The sequence below is a fragment of the Fomitiporia mediterranea genome (genome assembly GCF_000271605.1).
Source record: "Fomitiporia mediterranea MF3/22 unplaced genomic scaffold FOMMEscaffold_11, whole genome shotgun sequence".
NCBI classification, from domain to species: Eukaryota; Fungi; Basidiomycota; class Agaricomycetes; order Hymenochaetales; family Hymenochaetaceae; genus Fomitiporia; species Fomitiporia mediterranea.
The window spans coordinates 2,061,180-2,077,577 of NW_006760396.1; the positions used below are offsets into that span (position 1 = coordinate 2,061,180).

At 41.9% G+C, this 16,398-nt stretch overlaps 9 protein-coding genes across 9 annotated transcripts; 6 read left to right on the forward strand and 3 right to left on the reverse strand.

The window, feature by feature from the left end:
* Positions 1 to 6: 6 nt before the first annotated feature.
* Positions 7 to 234, forward strand: FOMMEDRAFT_92972 (uncharacterized protein; the record flags this gene model as incomplete). The annotated part of the gene is made up of 1 exon (XM_007269859.1): positions 7 to 234. One exon carries the CDS (start codon positions 7 to 9, stop codon positions 232 to 234), a length of 228 nt encoding a protein of 75 aa, XP_007269921.1.
* A 422-nt stretch (positions 235 to 656) lies between these two features.
* FOMMEDRAFT_55907 (uncharacterized protein) lies at positions 657 to 1,675 on the forward strand (the record flags this gene model as incomplete). The annotated part of the gene is made up of 4 exons (XM_007269840.1): positions 657 to 988; positions 1,132 to 1,290; positions 1,346 to 1,362; positions 1,425 to 1,675. Coding segments are annotated over 4 exons (759 nt in total), but the record flags the coding sequence as incomplete, so codon positions are not given.
* A 933-nt stretch (positions 1,676 to 2,608) lies between these two features.
* On the forward strand, positions 2,609 to 4,519 carry FOMMEDRAFT_93387 (MFS general substrate transporter; the record flags this gene model as incomplete). The annotated part of the gene is made up of 13 exons (XM_007269881.1): positions 2,609 to 2,710; positions 2,773 to 2,820; positions 2,875 to 2,930; positions 2,985 to 3,006; positions 3,074 to 3,094; positions 3,151 to 3,297; positions 3,368 to 3,419; positions 3,471 to 3,573; positions 3,631 to 3,694; positions 3,752 to 3,878; positions 3,940 to 4,180; positions 4,235 to 4,344; positions 4,398 to 4,519. 13 exons carry the CDS (start codon positions 2,609 to 2,611, stop codon positions 4,517 to 4,519), a joined length of 1,215 nt encoding a protein of 404 aa, XP_007269943.1.
* Positions 4,520 to 7,033: 2,514 nt separating this feature from the next.
* On the reverse strand, positions 7,034 to 7,207 carry FOMMEDRAFT_43990 (uncharacterized protein; the record flags this gene model as incomplete). Its single annotated transcript, XM_007269831.1, has 1 exon — positions 7,034 to 7,207. A coding segment is annotated over one exon (174 nt), but the record flags the coding sequence as incomplete, so codon positions are not given.
* A 1,127-nt stretch (positions 7,208 to 8,334) lies between these two features.
* Positions 8,335 to 8,917, reverse strand: FOMMEDRAFT_93445 (uncharacterized protein; the record flags this gene model as incomplete). Its single annotated transcript, XM_007269887.1, has 3 exons — positions 8,335 to 8,388; positions 8,479 to 8,624; positions 8,767 to 8,917. 3 exons carry the CDS (start codon positions 8,915 to 8,917, stop codon positions 8,335 to 8,337), a joined length of 351 nt encoding a protein of 116 aa, XP_007269949.1.
* Positions 8,918 to 9,062: 145 nt separating this feature from the next.
* FOMMEDRAFT_22918 (uncharacterized protein) lies at positions 9,063 to 9,969 on the reverse strand. The gene is made up of 3 exons (XM_007269780.1): positions 9,599 to 9,969; positions 9,445 to 9,545; positions 9,063 to 9,375 (listed from the first exon to the last, which is right to left on the reverse strand). The coding sequence occupies exons 1-3, from the start codon at positions 9,890 to 9,892 to the stop codon at positions 9,249 to 9,251; spliced, it is 522 nt and encodes a 173-aa protein (XP_007269842.1). The 5' UTR covers positions 9,893 to 9,969; the 3' UTR covers positions 9,063 to 9,248.
* A 635-nt stretch (positions 9,970 to 10,604) lies between these two features.
* On the forward strand, positions 10,605 to 12,480 carry FOMMEDRAFT_170403 (uncharacterized protein; the record flags this gene model as incomplete). The annotated part of the gene is made up of 6 exons (XM_007270101.1): positions 10,605 to 10,615; positions 10,666 to 10,770; positions 10,817 to 10,967; positions 11,014 to 11,279; positions 11,339 to 11,684; positions 11,767 to 12,480. The coding sequence occupies 6 exons, from the start codon at positions 10,605 to 10,607 to the stop codon at positions 12,478 to 12,480; spliced, it is 1,593 nt and encodes a 530-aa protein (XP_007270163.1).
* A 1,314-nt stretch (positions 12,481 to 13,794) lies between these two features.
* FOMMEDRAFT_22920 (uncharacterized protein) lies at positions 13,795 to 14,750 on the forward strand. Its single transcript, XM_007269781.1, has 2 exons — positions 13,795 to 14,007; positions 14,061 to 14,750. The coding sequence occupies exons 1-2, from the start codon at positions 13,814 to 13,816 to the stop codon at positions 14,296 to 14,298; spliced, it is 432 nt and encodes a 143-aa protein (XP_007269843.1). The 5' UTR covers positions 13,795 to 13,813; the 3' UTR covers positions 14,299 to 14,750.
* Positions 14,751 to 15,869: 1,119 nt separating this feature from the next.
* Positions 15,870 to 16,370, forward strand: FOMMEDRAFT_160384 (uncharacterized protein; the record flags this gene model as incomplete). The annotated part of the gene is made up of 3 exons (XM_007270102.1): positions 15,870 to 16,146; positions 16,201 to 16,279; positions 16,337 to 16,370. 3 exons carry the CDS (start codon positions 15,870 to 15,872, stop codon positions 16,368 to 16,370), a joined length of 390 nt encoding a protein of 129 aa, XP_007270164.1.
* Positions 16,371 to 16,398: the final 28 nt, after the last annotated feature.

Sequence of the window (16,398 nt, forward strand, 5' to 3'; positions counted from 1 at the left end):
TTGCAAATGCTGTTTGAAAAAGAACAGGCAGAGGCTGCACTACCTGCAGAAGGCAACCTGGTCGCACGACATCAGTGTCGAGCTGACCTCTCCAAAACAATCTCATACCAATGGCGTTTGCTGTTTGTAGAGGAATGTAAATACTGGGGCAAACTCGCAAAGCAGAGGAAGAAAGAGCACGAGGAGATGAATACCCATGGTATGTCTATCAGTTGTTGTGATTTGCTAAGGTAGTGATAGTTTTGTTTCTGTTATAATGTGTTAATATTATGTACTGTTTGGTGTTGTTAGTAAAGAATAAAATATTTAAATAAAAAATATATTGTATAATAAGCCATTCAGATAAGATATAAGCTGTAAATTAACTTATTTAAGGATTATAAGATAGCAGAAGAAGTATTATGCCATATCAGAAGAGGGGTGCAATATATACCATTATAGACTTTCCTAAGAGCTATAATTCTTATATCCCTATTGTAAGGACATGTAATGTTTATTAATTCTCATAATATAAATCTGTCTTATTACAACCTTATAGTATCTTTTATATATCTTATCCAATGAGGGGTGCAATAAATGTCATTATGGATAATATTGTTTTTTTACATATTATATATGCATATAAGAGTATATAATAATTAAGACTTTTTCCTGACGTCACAGCGGCTGCGTATTCTGTAAAACTCCCATATGCGTCTTTCTGTTGGATGCTCCAGAAATGCGTCATTGGGTCATTTCTTATGCGAAGTGCTGCCTGCACAATTAACGATATTATTGACAGGAACGTGGACTCTGAGGTAGGTAAGGCCGTCTTCAACTTTCTTACTTGCATAGCCAATACTCATTTCTTGCCGCCGTATCACTGTACAGAGAGAACGAAAAATAGGCCAATTGCTTCAGGAAGGATCTCTGTGTCGTCTGCAATTGCATTCTTTGCCGCGCAGGTACTAGCGAATGCATTGTTCTTTTCAACTCTGAAAAGTACTGCGTAAGTTTTATGTTTAATTTACAGGCGAACACTAGTTAGATACCTCGATCCACCTTAGATTTTTCGCAGCAATGATTCAGCTTCTACCCCTGTTAGTCACTCCTTAGCTGTACAGCCTCCTTGCAAAGCATAACTGTTCTTAGGTCTTGTCTATATCCGATTCTCAAAAGGGTTACATACTGGCCACAGGCGTGGCTAGGTGTTGCAATTAATTTCGGATTCCTGGTGACTTGGCTTGAGATTGTACATGACTATCATTCTGCAACGTATCCTGCAGTAGTGATGATGATTGGGCTATGGTGGTAAGAGGCATCACTTTTTTGTATTCTTCTCAGACTCATCTCAAACGCCTATCAGTTGGACACTACTGTATGGTGCGAATATTAACCTTACTTATAAAATTGCTATAATACTCTGCCTAACATTATGCAAACAGACACTGTGTATGGCAGTCAAGATCGTATTGACGACAGAAAGGTTGGAATCTGGTCAACTTCACTTCTATTTGAAGGTAAAGTGAAGTTTATAGTATATTGCCTTGCTATGTGCTTTCTCTGCATACTTTCATTGTTTGGCATTGTCAACAACCATGGACTTCCGTACTTTGCAATTTCTGTTGGTGGGACAGCTGCATATATAATTCGGATAACATTTGTCCTCAATGAAACGTCACCAAAAAGTTGCTGGTGTATGTCCTATTTACTTATTCCTATTTATTGCTTCTTACTTTATAAAAGTGTTTTTCAGGCAGAATACCTTTTGTCTTGGGGCAATAGTCTTTTGTGGCTTCTTTGCTGACTACATTCGGGTCATGGAAGCTAGGTCCCTTTGAGTGTCATTAATGGACAAGCGAGAGACAATATGTGAAGAAAAAGAGAAGCTAATGTGTAGCTTATTAGGATGCAATACTGTGTACAAGCAATAGAAATAGGATTAAATCGAATGATGGGTAGACTCACTGCCTTGTTCAGATAAAGTTCATGCTTCAGTACAGTCAGAGCAGTGTAAAATGAGTAAGAGGAAAAATAGGTCAATTGTGATGTACTTAATATACTGAGGAGTCCAGGGTCCTACTGTAAGACTTCTATTCTATAATATCTGCTAACTCCGATGGCCTTATGATAGATAGATCCGAACAACACTGCTGTCAGCGAGTAAATATAAAAAAATGATGAATCTAACTCTAGAATTAGTCTAGGCTTTCAACCCTTCTTTATTTTTAGTTTCAACCACTTACATCACTTCTTATGATAAATGAGTACGTCTCATGATATACAAGTGCTTCCTATAATGTGTGAAGATGAGAGCACGTACTGACCCGATACAGGAGAATGTCGAATCTCCTACTATATTTAGCCCTAATAGTTCCTGATTTTTCTTTTAGGTAGGCCTTCTTTCATATAGCTGTCACAAAACCGTTATTACGGACTAATCTTTGCCACCAATGTGCTAAAAGTGTTAGTAAGAGATGGAACGTGACTTTTGATCTTCTAATGATCACAGTAGCTCCACAGAGATCATGTATAACTCTCCACGTCACAGCTTCCCTCTGTTCACCCAACTAGCACCTCTTCCACAAAGAACGTAGGCTGTACTCTAAGCACTGTACAAGACGACAAAATGATAGAGGCCAAAGAACCTGCCACAGAGACTGTACATGTGATTCCTGCACTAGAAGAAGTCCCAGACGGAGGAAGAGAAGCTTGGATGGTGGTAATAGGGGTGAACTATTTCTTGATTTCTGTGTTATTTTTTGTGCACACACTTATTCTCCCTCAATATAGGCATTTTTCTTAGCACTTTGTACATTTGGGTATTTCACTTCATGGGGAGTAAGTCTGCATGCTCATTGAAAATGCTGGTTGTTGTTCACTTGGCCGCTTAAGGCTTATCAAGCTTATTATGAGTCTGTCCTCTTACCACACAACACACCTTCACAAATGTACGTCTCTCTCTATTTTGAATAATTTGTAGTTAAATCTTATTGTGATTAAAGTGCTTGGATAGGATCCCTTCAGGTATGTAACATGTAGCTGTACTTAAGGCATATTAAGATTACCACCTGCACACTCACATTGATTTTAGTACTCGCTAATTTTCCTTCCGGTATGTAACCTCTCTTTATAGACTATCTGCCTGATTTCCCGTCATGTGTGTGTCAGGGAATTCCTGCTGGTCGCCTTTTCGATCTCGGATACTTCAAGCAGACATTAGTCTGTGCCTTAGTGCTAATGATTATTGCTAATTTCCTGATCGCGGAATGTACGAAGTATTGGCAGCTGATCCTTTGCCAGGGGCTGCTGCTCGGTGTAAGCTAGCTTACTATAGTAAAGCACTATATTGGTTAGTCTCTGATTATGACACCTTGTTTTCGAGCAGGTGTCAGCTGGATTCATATTTATACAGTGCATCACTGTCACGTCTCATTGGTGTAAGTTCTGCATTCCCTTGTTCTAATGAGTAGTTGACTCAATAGCCTCAGTCAAACGCCGCAAGCCTCTTGCATTCGCAGTAATATCTTTCGGCGGCTCCTTAGGAGGTATCATATATCCTATTATGATACGCAATATGCTCCTTGAAGTGGGGTGGGTAGCAACAAGCTACTTATGTCAACTGAATGAGACTTACTATTGACATGGTAGATTCAAGTGGACTGTGCGCACAATAGGATTTATAACTGTTGCTGCCTCAGTTTTTGCAATTTTTGTGTGTAATGTCTACAACTCACATTGCTAAGGAGCCAGATTTTCAAGAATACTGTAGACAATGCACAGTCGTATCCCTTGTGCAACCGCCCTCCCAAACTTGTTGGACTTCCATTCCCTTTCTTCTCCAGGTTACGGGCTTTATGTTTTCTCCACATTACTTGCCTTCTTGGGACTATATACTCGTATGTATAACATTTATACTCTTTCTTGAGTATTGTGATGAAGACTTATTGACTCATCCAGCACTCACGTTTCTCACTGTCAGTGCGGAAGCTATTGGAATGGATGCAAATCTTGCTTTTTATACTGTCGCTTTTGCCAACGCCGCCTCTGCTGTTGGCCGTTTGATAAGTGGAGCACTTGCAGTACATTATGGATCAATGAACATAATGATCATATGTACAGCACTAGCTGCTGTTTTCACATACATCTGGCCGTTCGTAACTACTGAGGGTGCTTTCATTACTGTAGCAGTTCTCTATGGGTAAGCATATCTCATTCTATGTTGTCTACTTTTAATTTTAATTTTGAGAGACAGAGTCACTTCAGGAGTGTTTGTTTGTCTCGTTGCTGCCCCTGCAGCACATTTTGGCGCAATTCATGATGTTGGTCGTCGAACTGGCTTGCAAATGACTATTATGGCCATAGGTATGCCAACTCCTTATTATACTCTAACTTCTGTCTTAACTTCCTTGAAACAGGTGCTTTAGTAGGACCACCCATTTCTGGGGCTATTGAAGAACACTACAGTACCTTTCATCCAGTTGGTATATTTGCAGGTACACATTCATTAATTTATACATGCTCTAAAGACAATATTTAATTTATTGTTCTAAGGGACCGTTACTCTGGCATCCATTTTTCTGATGATAGCAAGCAAGTTCTATGTTTTGCAGAGCATTTTCAGTGGAAAGTTTTAACTCCTATACATTGTATCAAAGTAGTAGAAATAATTGGTTCTTTGTATTTTCAAGTATTGTCTCAAACTTGTTAGTGTTTATAGTGTACAATTCAGTATGCAAAAAATTAAGAAAAACAACCCATACTAGTATTACTATTAAAAATAAGTACAAATTACTAAAGCTAATAGTTATTTCTTAATCAATTAAGACATATTTAGAGATTATAAACATAGAATTTCATTGTGTTTCTATATAAGTTAAGACTCAGTAGAAATGAAGTAATAGTTGTGAATCAAAGTTATGTTTCAGTTATAATAGAAATATACAATATTTAGTATTATAGTTTTAAAAGTATACTAAAGTATTCTAAATTAGTATCTTAAAACTAGTATTTTAATAAGAGATAAACACTATAGTGTATAGGACTTACATGTGTACTCTTAATTAAAGGTTAGATACTGAACTATAGCTGAATGTACTTAATGTTAGTATTTAAGACTTAGTTACTACTGTTACAGTATATTACTAGTATTACTTACTTATACTCAATTTTGAGACTAGCCTTCTACTTAGTTTTAAGTTGTTTTTATTTATTTATAGTATACTCACTCATTCTATCTTACTTTACTACTTGTTTATTAGAATTCTCTAGTATATATAGTAAGCCTCTCTAATACTAGAGAGGTAAAGGTTTTCTTCCTCTACACTCTACTGTCAGTACTTAGCTTCCAAATATACTACTGCACTCTTCTCTCTGTCTGAATTTAATCCTAAAGTGTGTAGTTACTTTTTTACAGTCTTTAGTAGTCTTTTACACTTGTTCTCCACTATTCTCTATTGTTCTCTCTACTTAGACAACTACTAATCAACCTTCTTCTGAGTCTGAACACTTGTTCTTACAGTATAACTACTCTTTCATAAAGAGTCTACAGCTTGTTAATACTAGTATTATACTTCTGTCAATTATAAATATTAGTTATAAGTTTTACTGTCTAGTCTTATACTCTAAAATATACATTATACTCTCTAAGTATTTGAAAATACTTATAACTTAAAGTTATTAAAGTATCTAAGATTTGTAAGTAAGGATAAATTATTATTAAGATTATACAGTATAGTAGTATATAATAAATACTTAGTACATTATATTCTATTAAGTAGAAAATGAGAATTCAGTATAAAATGTATAAGTTAAAATGTAATATATATTAATGTAAAAAGTTCTATAAAAGAGAGAATGAATTTGCTTAAGAGTATAGTTTACAAGTACCTACAGTCAGTTCTTATAAATATATGTTTGGACATATATTAAAACAAATACATAAATAAATGAACTATGAGTAGAGTGACAAATAAGTAAAAATCTAGTAAACAATAAAATGTTTCTACATTGTATTACTATTTATTAGTCATGTATTAATAGTTGTACAGAAGAAATTATTACTTCCTATGAATGTGAAGAATTTATAAATAAGAGTGTGAATTTGCTTTCTCTTTCTTACTAATTACTTACTATCCTGAGTTTTGTTTTCTAAATACTCTCCAGTATACAGCAATTTGCTTTACATTAATATAAAAATCAACTTTTTCCATAGCATCATTACAGGATTAAGGTAATACATCTGAGTTGTAACAGTCTTAATCTTTCAAGTTTATATTACACTCATTTATACAAAATTTAATTATAACTTCATACTTGAGATTATGAATTCTACATGGGAAATAGTATATTCTGTTAATAATATGTACCTTGTATCCTAGACAGCTGGTGTTAGCATAATAAGAGTGAGAGGTCATCTCAGTCAGAAATCCAGATACATCCAGTTCTGATCTGTGATTAGTCACTAGCCTCGTTAATTTTCACTGATTCAGTGATTCAACGTCCTCTATTCATTGCTCTACATGTACAGTAAACCATTTTTGTTACTTTTCCTACATATGAACTTCACACAAAAATGCACAAAGTTTAACAAGCCCTGAGCAGCCAGCTTCACAACAAATGAAGCACGAAAATTAAAAGAAACCTGCTGAATTTAAGAAAGTGTCGCCCATCCAGGGAGGCTCTTTGGGTCTGCCCGCCAGCCCGCCCACAATTTATGGATATCAGGGATCGCGGCATGCTCGTTGCTGGAAAGACGTTCCGACTCTGCAGCCCATTTCTTGAAGTTCTTCCACTCTCCAAGCATACCAAACATATACGCAAGGCGCTGTGTCACCTGGATACGCGCGATCGCGTCAAGTTGCTCCTCGTCTATCGCACGTAGGACGTCAGTGTAGTACTTGATGTCGCGTTTCGTACGCGTGCTTCTGATCCGCGGAGGCATCTCTATCCATTCATCGAATGATGACGATGAGTTGAAGGATGACAGAGCAGTGGAGATGAACTTGCGCCGCTCGTCGCTTGCAGGGTTGTGAGGTGAAGCGACACATACCGAACAGGTACAATCAAAGCCGTAATTGGTTTTAAGCTCTGCTTTTCTTTCTGCAGTTGGGCGTACGCTGTCAATGTAGGATATGGTGATTTCTTCGCCTGGGACGATGTCACGCTTTGCACGAAGGTCGCAGATGAGTGTCCTCGAGTCACTATGTTGGCCTGCGTTTGGTGAGCAGCTTCAGGGACAGAGATATGGTTTATTGCTTTGTACCAAAGTTGATGCGCGCGCATATACTCACCTATGATTGACTAGCGATATCTCACGACAAACGGCCGAATATTGCGTACAAATATCGGACTCCGGGCAACTAAGTTCAATTGTATTGGTACGGAGGATACCCGTGTGTGGACCACACTCGTTTACGGACTTGCAATTGTGCAACGAAAGGTACGCGGCGCGGTCTTCCGGCTCGAACCAATAGAGCAGTTGCAGCAATCCGGCATCCAACATAGCCCACTTGTTACCGGGGATGCAGGTAAACACACGGGCTGCAACGAGAAGTGGAAGTTCGCGCACGATGACTTCTCCCTTTGATATCTTGCGCAGTGCCACCATCCCGCGGCCTTTTCCCGCGATTTCGCGAATCTCGTATGGACGAGGAAGAGGCGTAGAAGGGGTTTCCCAGCCTTTGTTGACGCTGAAAGCCCTGTTGAAATCTTCGTAGACCATCCATGTTGAGACGACTCGTTGCTTGTCGGGCGTCCTGCACATGCGAAAGATAGGTACAGGAAGGCCATATATCTTGGTCTGGCGAATGAGAGGCTTGTACGAACACACTAGCGTGCGGTCAGGCGTGTCCATTTTGAATATTGGGTAATAGGATCGTGATGAGAGTGTTTTGAAGGGGCGTGTCCAATAATAAGAATTTATACGGCGTTGAAGATGTCGGCGCGCGAAGCGGTGGCACGCGCCTTTACCGACCTAAGCATCCAAATAAGAGTCAGAGTGAGGACTTTTTATTATCCGGGAATTCAAATTATAGGAGAACTCACAGCTTTTTGTAAGGATAAAACAATTGGTGGCTCTAACTTGTATGAGCGCAAAGAGTAGGTATTGTTGGAAGTTGCACCATGTTGCACGAGAGCCGCCGTGTCCAAACTGTAAGGCTCCTACTATAACAAGTATGGGCAATGCCTTTATAAATATTGTTTTTGGACGGCATGAGACTATGCATTGTAGCAGTGCATAAAATTGATAAATGCCAAAATGAAAGATCCGATCGAAGGCTGTATAACCACAATCTTGATTTGTCGCGAAGATGGTAATACCGTACACTTATTTCCTTTTTCCTAATTAATTACTCAGAAATCCTCGATTCGGTAAACTTCGTACGCAACCTCCTCATACGGATGTGCCTGTCAACATTAATATCATATCATATTCCCCGAAGAGAAGTCAATCGACATCTCTTCTCTTCTCACTTTTCTGTAAAGTCCGATGCGTACCTTCTTCAGTTCATTGACAGCTCCACGAATCTGCTCGTTCTGTCCTTCATCCTTCACTAACACTTCTACGCGATGTTCTTCGACTGATTCGAGTTGTCCGATGGAGCCGATATGTGGGCTGGCGGAGCCTAGAGCCTTGAACTGTCCTGTATCACAGTCAGCAACATTCACTCGACGAATCCTAAAAAGAAAGAAGTATGTGGTGTGGATAAGCAAATCAGAGGAGCAAGGTATGTGCTTGTGTTTAATGTTGCGTCAACAAAGCTCAGATATAGACATAGGGCCTACCTATTCCAGGTGTTATAAAGGCACAACACTCATACTCCCCAAGCCTACCGACATGTGTCGGATGTGACTTGAACAGCCTTTCGAGAACTTCTGAGGTGTTTTTGATAGGGCAGAAGAAGACGAGTTTGAAGCGTGATGCCGCAGCTGCCATGGCGGTCAAACGTCAAAGACCATGAGTAATGAGTTTGACGGACGGACTTAACGTCTTTGATCGGAGATCTTTTGGCTGATAATCAATATAAATAGATCCCGCGTCCCGTGTGCACGCTGGGAAATAAATATCATTTTCGAATGGGTTGGTATTTTATTTTAATAAGTCTAAGCAGTACAATACATAGCGCATAAGTATGTTCAGAAGACATTTCCGACGCATACATAGCGCATCAAGTACGAGAAACGACATTCATCAAGTGGATAGATGTAGTGCGTTTAGAGTTGCTTCTCCTCGATCCTCCCTAACACATCCAATCCCACTCACAGAACTACTGGGCTTGGTCCGTTTGCTGCAGTGATGCGGGCAAGAGCTGGATGGGCGGGCGCTTCACCTCCACGGTCTCCGCAAGATGGACGATTCTGTACTCGTCTGAACCAGGAGAAAGAGGTTCCACTCTACCGCCGACTGTTAGGATAACGAGACTCTCTGTTGTACATGGAAATGAGCTGAGTGAATGGACGTACTTTGCCTCGAATTGACTAATGCGACGCATTTGATCTGGTGCTCCACGTAACTTGAAGCGAAGGGAGCGAGTGACTGTCCATGATCCCTTCACGATACCAGGCTGGCAGAATTATCAACACAGATGTTCTTCTGAGTAGCCATCGTGGAACTCACTTGAGAGTCCGCATTGTCAATCTCCCTCGTCGTTTCTGCATCCTCGATTGGCTCGTGGAACTCTACGTTTACCTTCGTCATTGCCGCCCTCTGTGCCTTAATCTCGTCCTTAAGCTTTTCTCTCGGCATCTCTTTACCATTAATCACGATAGTAGACTGTCCCTCAGGTGCGAAAGCACTCTCGAACGCAGAGTGGAACGCGTCGTCATCCGGGGCCGTGTAGAGTGCCTTGAGACGTTCTTGTGTCCATGTCTTCAAATCGGGTTTTGTTGTCGACTGTGAGGACGATGACATTGCAGAGAAGCGTGAAGCAGTGATGTGGCGAGAGCGAAAAGCAGTAGTGGATGCGATTAGAGAGCGGAAAGAGGATAGCATGTGAGACGACTGGATGGAGCAATATAGACAAGTCACGATTAGCGTTCATGTATGCATGGCATGACCTCATGTCTATATTTATCAGCAACGACTAGTCGTATATCGTCGCCGTTGTTCTACTTGATGATGAACTCGATATTGATAATGTCATTCTTTGTGCAGAGCGGAGAAGATTTCAATTCTCGTCAATTTCAAAGCTGTCGATTGCAAGAGGTACAATAGCGTGGGAACCTCTTTCTAAGCAATAGTTCTGCAGGTCATTTATTGGCCACAGAGGTTAACCTCGCTGCCAACTGCTCTCCATGGCCATCTCTTCCTGAAGCCAAGGGAGTTAGCCCTCGAACCCTGAGTTGTACCTTCTTGCAGCACAAAGATATCAGACTTCCAAATAGTCGGCTTTCTTCAGTGGCCTAAATGTCAGTCACGTGACGTCACGGGTCCAGCCGAACCTCTTCACGTTGATGACGCAAGCACCTTTTGTTGAGTCAAGCAGTGAATCCTTATTTCATCTCTTGCCTTTAAATAAATGATCTTCACACTGTAGGGCCCAAGTCCTGCCAACATTGCAATTGTGAGTTGCATCTACCCATAATGCCACTCTGTTGCTGATGTGTCCTTGTATTTTGGTAGCATGCCAGAAGAGTACGTATCTCATGTCTATACTTTGACATTCGTACTGAACTTATACACAGAGATGTACTTGAAGGTATTGAATTGAACTCTGATGCTGGTGCAACGCATTCTTCTCAAGGGCCATCCGCAAGGTCCAATCGCTCCGTGAATACTTCTGCCTCTGAGTAAGTCCTACTGTATGATTTTGAGCTCGTACTGACACCAACTTAGTATGACTAGGAATGTTCGGACATGGACAACATGGTCTCAAGAGCACAGAATTCGACCATTCGACAATCAGGCTTATTGGGAAAATAAAGAGTTCGATGATTTCATGAAGAACTGCAAATATCCCAACGTTCTCAAAGATGAAAGGGAAAAGGTGTGTCTCGTTCTTTGCTCATTGTCATAATTAATTTGGATGCTAGATTGTAGAACTGCTGCAATGCATGGGCGATGTAAGCGAGGGCGCGGTCGAGGATATCCGGTCTTGGATTGAGAACATTTGTACGGAGAAACTCGAAGACACTGATCGATACAACTTCAGAGGATGGTTCCCGCATCTATGTGCTTCGTGGAAGTCATTTATCAATGCGAAGAGGAGAGAGAAAAACAAATCCAGTTGCAGAAAGGGTGTAGACAACATTATTGAAGTGGCGTTCGAGCTGCGCCCTAATTCTGACCACTTTTGGCAGTAAGTCACTTTCTAAGACACTACTTCTTGCATTCTAACCTAGATGACTCATACGATAGACCTGAAATGGAACTTGCATTACCTGGCAAACCTAACAAAGTTGTAGCTGACACTATTACGAGCAAGGATCTTCCGGAACGTTGGCAAAGCATAGTCCATGGAGTGCCGAATAATTTCACACTCCGATGGAGTTACTCGACCAGCATCCCGCTTTCCATCATTACTTCTGCCTTTGAAGCAAAGGTAGATGATTTCGACACAGCAATTCGCCAAATCACCATGGACTTTTACTCTGCACAACTGCAACGACGCGCCCTGTGCTGCAAAGATGGTCCTGTATTCGGGACTATCTTAGATCAAGAAAGTCTTATCTTTTTGGTGTCTTACTGGGATGGCAATGAGCTGGTGTGTTTATTTTTTTTTTCTCGGTTTTCCCTGCCAGCTCCGAGCTGAGACACTTATGATCATTGTATTGAAGTGTGTACAGCCAATCTTACAACGACCCTACTCTCTTACTTTTCTTCCAGACCTTCTCGAGAGCTATTTCATTCTGTGCAGTATTTCGGAATTTCAATCTCAATGGCTGGAGAACGAGTTCAAGCAATGGGACAGTGACGTCATGGCACAAAGGTTAAAGTTGAATAATGCTGCATTAAAAAGACCTTGGCATGGAAAGAAGGGCCAACGACCTGGCAAAGATTCAGCATCGGGTGGTCCGCAAGCAGGTGGTACTGGGTCAGCGGGACAATCTGACATAGTACTTGACAAGGGAAGTGTTGACGGTGTTGATTTTTCCGAAGGAGGACGTCCATCGTCTGTGGATGACATCAGCACCTGCAGCACAAGTGTAGCCCCCCAGAAACACAAACAATCAGCGTTTCTTTATAACTGGCTTAGGGATGCACAGTCATTTATTGGTTGTTACGAGGATCCGAACACTGATCCATGGGACAATGTCTCGGATGGTGAAACAGCCACTCTTACTGACGAATACAAGATGTCTGAAGGAGCCCCCTACGACAATGTCAATGTCGTTATTGTGGACTGCCATGGTCCAGTAGGTGATGGACTGCAAATTCACAGCGAGGACACCCACCCGTCCGACCACCTTCCCATCAAGGGACCAGATCAGGCAGTCCTTTTGTTCAATAAGCCTTTTGATAATGCATCTTTGGAGAATCGTATTCGGCACACAGTGTAGAGCATCTCTTTTCAGTGTGGATTAGACTATTGTGTATATGGGAATCTCTTTCTAAGCGACAGTTCTTTTATATGAACCAGCCCTATCAAACTTCTCGTTCACATGTAGACAAGTCACGATTAGCGTTCATGTATGCATGACCTCATCTCCATATTTAACCAAACTACCCGTCATTGCTACCGTTCGCGGTGTCGAACTCGCTGTTGATAATGCCATACTCATTAGCACAGAGATGATGAACAATTCTCGGCGAAGCTGTGGGTTGGAAGGTGGAAAGCGCCATTGGATAGAATTTTAAGGAACTTAGGAAACAATGGAAAGGTACAGCAGGCGTGGGAACGTATTTCTAAGCAAGTTAATTTCTTCGTGTTTGGAGGACGAGTACTTGTTCAAACCCACAAACGTTATCGTCCTACCACTCTATATCTTGTGATTTCAGCTTCAGCTTATATCAAGCAGACGCCTAGCTAGTCCGGGTCATCAGGAGTTTCTGGATTTTACCTGTCGAAAGTCTCAAACATCCATTCAGCCTTCTTAAACTTCGCGACGTTTTTGAACTTAGGCCTGTCATTGACGAAGCACCTGCAGGACTGGCGTCATTGAGTATCTTGATCTGCTCATTCTACTGTTGTCACATGGTAACCCGAGTCAGACAATTGTTTACTCGATGGCATTGTGGTATTGTGGGCTCATCTGCTGCGCCTAACGCCGAGTTTCGGGCTGGCCGGTGGCCAACGAGTCAATAAAAGAAGATGTGTGCCTTCGGAGGCGCAAGCATCTCTCTGTAATCACCCTCTCCTCCAGACACACCGCCTAAAGCAGTTTACTCTTGTGTGAAGGACAACACAAGCCGAATCGCTGCAATACTGTACGAAATCGAGATTCAAGCAGAGTAAGTTGGATGGTCTCAAAGTATTTGACTGCATAACACTAATTTTTTGGCGTTGTAGCATCCGAAATGACGTCGGGGATGCCTGACCGTGTTATTGTCAATACGCAAGAGCCTCTGCACACATTACACAAACAGAGGGGTTATCCAACCCCGCTCTTCCGCGTATGCAGAACGCCCGATCTCAAACGCGTCGTTTCCGCGTGGATGGTCTACGACGACATGAATAAGAAGTTCGACATCCGAAAGGGCTGGATCCCTCCTTCGACACCTCTTCCACGACCCTATGAGATACGTGAAGTAGAAGCAAAGGGACGCGGGATGTTCGCAACCCGAAAGATCGCGAAAGGAGAAGCCATCGTGCGCGAAATGCCGCTCATCATGGTGGCTCGAGCAACCGCTGCGCGACCCGGTTCCGAATGGCTCGGCGCCGACTGTGGTATCATGCAGCTCCTTTACTGGCTAGAGCCCGAAGACCGTGCCGCGTACCTTTCGTTGTTAAATTGTAAGCCGGAGAAGGAGTGTGGACCTGCTGCAGGTATTCTTAGAACGAATGCAATTGCGTTGGATTTCGGAGGGTCTAAGTTCTGTTCGGAGTATGCTGCGGTTTGTCGTGATATTTCGCTTGCCAACCATAGGTCTGCCATTCGTCCGTATATTGTTCGACTATGCCCTAATTTTATCCCTCTAGCTGTACACCGAATGCTGGATACCATTCCGACCAAAAGACAGTCACATTCGAGCTTCGTGCAGATTGCGACATCGAGTCGGGAGAAGAGATCTGCATCCGCTATACTGAGATCCTCACAACGCGGGATGCCCGCCTGGAGGAGTTACAGACGAAATACGGATTTCGTTGCGCCTGTTCAGACTGTGCTGATACACCTAAGAACATAGCTAAGGTAAGGAAGACAGAAGGAAATTCATAGCGGACGCTATATCGTCTCTTGAGAAACGTATGCACGAGTGGATGTCATGCCGTCCGCAATCACGAGTAACACTCGCGAATCGTGAGATCGAGTATTGTATACAGATTCTGCGCGCAGTGGACGGCGAGAAAGCGTATTATGGTGAGCGTATGCAGGTTTCTCAGCACCTTGGGTATATGTACGGCGGGCTTGGCGATAGAGAGAACTTCAAGAAGTGGAGCTGCGAAACAGCAGCCTTGCTTAGGAAAGGTGGGAATGCAGTGTATATCATGTGGGATTGCTGGCATGCGAACCCGTCGACGTTTGCACTCTGGAATATAGTAGCCGACCCGAGAAAGGTTGTAACCAAGGAAAAGGACATTGCGTAGTCATTTTTAAAGAAGTTGCAACGATGTAGCAATGCCTTAGTAGATTCATAAACAGCAGATACTGAGTTGTCTCTCGTTATGTCTTTTGTCAGATAAAACACAACTGCCAGCTGACATTTTGCTATGTAAACTTAACTTATCTTAGCCTTGAAATCCGTACTATGGCCTCCTCCACTTGTTGTGCTCAAATGAGAAATGTGTTCTGTAATGTCTGGCAGTAGTTTCTGAAGTTGCATATCTGAGGAAAATCAGACTGCATGTGTAGTGATGCTAAAGTCCCAAACTCACCTTTGTCTCTAGTATTGAATTTTAAAAAATAAATCTTCTCTGATTCATTTATTCTGTGGGATTGACAGATTGTGTGATACAATACTACATCTAAACAACAGAATATTTAGATATACGCTTCAAGCTCCTTTACTTATTTAGGTTTAATTTCCAAAGAAGGTATGTCAAATTAATTTGTGAATAGTAGTGCTACAGCCTGAGAACAGCCTTTGACGTCCATGTAGTCTTCTTTCCAGCATCTATAAGGCCAAATCCATCATCAATAATGCATCTGTACTAGTATGACCAACCCATTCGCCTTACCATATACATGTTGAGGCCGAGCTTAGTACTCGTTTATTCTATATTGCTGTGGTACTTGTGGTACATATGCTGTGCCCGACTTTTGACTTTTGGCCTCTGGCCTGCAAGTGCATAAAATGCCTAAGTAAGTGCACCTTCACAATCCTATATCATTCTCTACCCTCACTTACTTTCAAACGTGCAGGCTAGATCAATTCATCTTGGGAGCTTTGTACGGGGATCATAGTGTCGCCTAGTAAAGTTTTAATATTGTACGTATATTTCTGGTAAATATTCTCTCATTCCTCATCAGCGAGTTATGAATATATTTGTTAACTGACAGTTTCCCCCTCAGTACAGATTTCAGGAGCGTTCTTTTTACAACAGCTCATACAAAAATCGCCCCCTTATTACCAGATTCAAACAGAGTAAGCTAAAGGTAATTTTGAGTATTCAACGGTGTAAAATTAATCTGAATTGCAGCTTCCACAGAAGATGGACTCCGAGACGCCTAATATCGTTATTAACAACAGGCAAGAGCCCCTGCGAACCTCGAACGAGGAGAATGGTCATCCATCCACCCTCTTGCATATTTGTAGAACTCCCGACCTCAAACGCGTCGTTTCGGTGTAGATGATCTACGACGACGTAAATACGAAGTTTGACGTCCAAAAGGGATGGATTCTCCCTTCGACAACTCTTCCTCGCCCCTATGAAATCCGTGAAGTAGAAGCAAAGGGACGCGGGATGTTTGCAACGCGGAAGATTGCGAAGGGAGAAGTCATTGTGCAAGAAATGCCACTCGTCATGGTTCCTTGTTCAAACATGTATGGCGTTGAGCCTGACTTAGTGCAGCTTCTCAGTTGGCTCGAGCCTGAAGACCGCGAGGCATACTTTTCGTTGCATAATTGTAAGCCTGAGAATGAGTGTGGGCGGGCCGAGGGTACTCTCCACACAAATGCAGTTTCGATGGACTTTGGAGAGTCCGATCTCTCTTCGCGGTATGCTGCCGTCTGCCATCAAATTTCGTTCGCCAATCATAGGTACAGTATGTGATCAGCACTGCATTCCTCGAGTATACTTTAAATCTATCCCTTCAGCTGTTACCCGAATGCTGGCAGCCTGGATATGTAGCCGATGAAGAACATCACGAAAAAGTCGC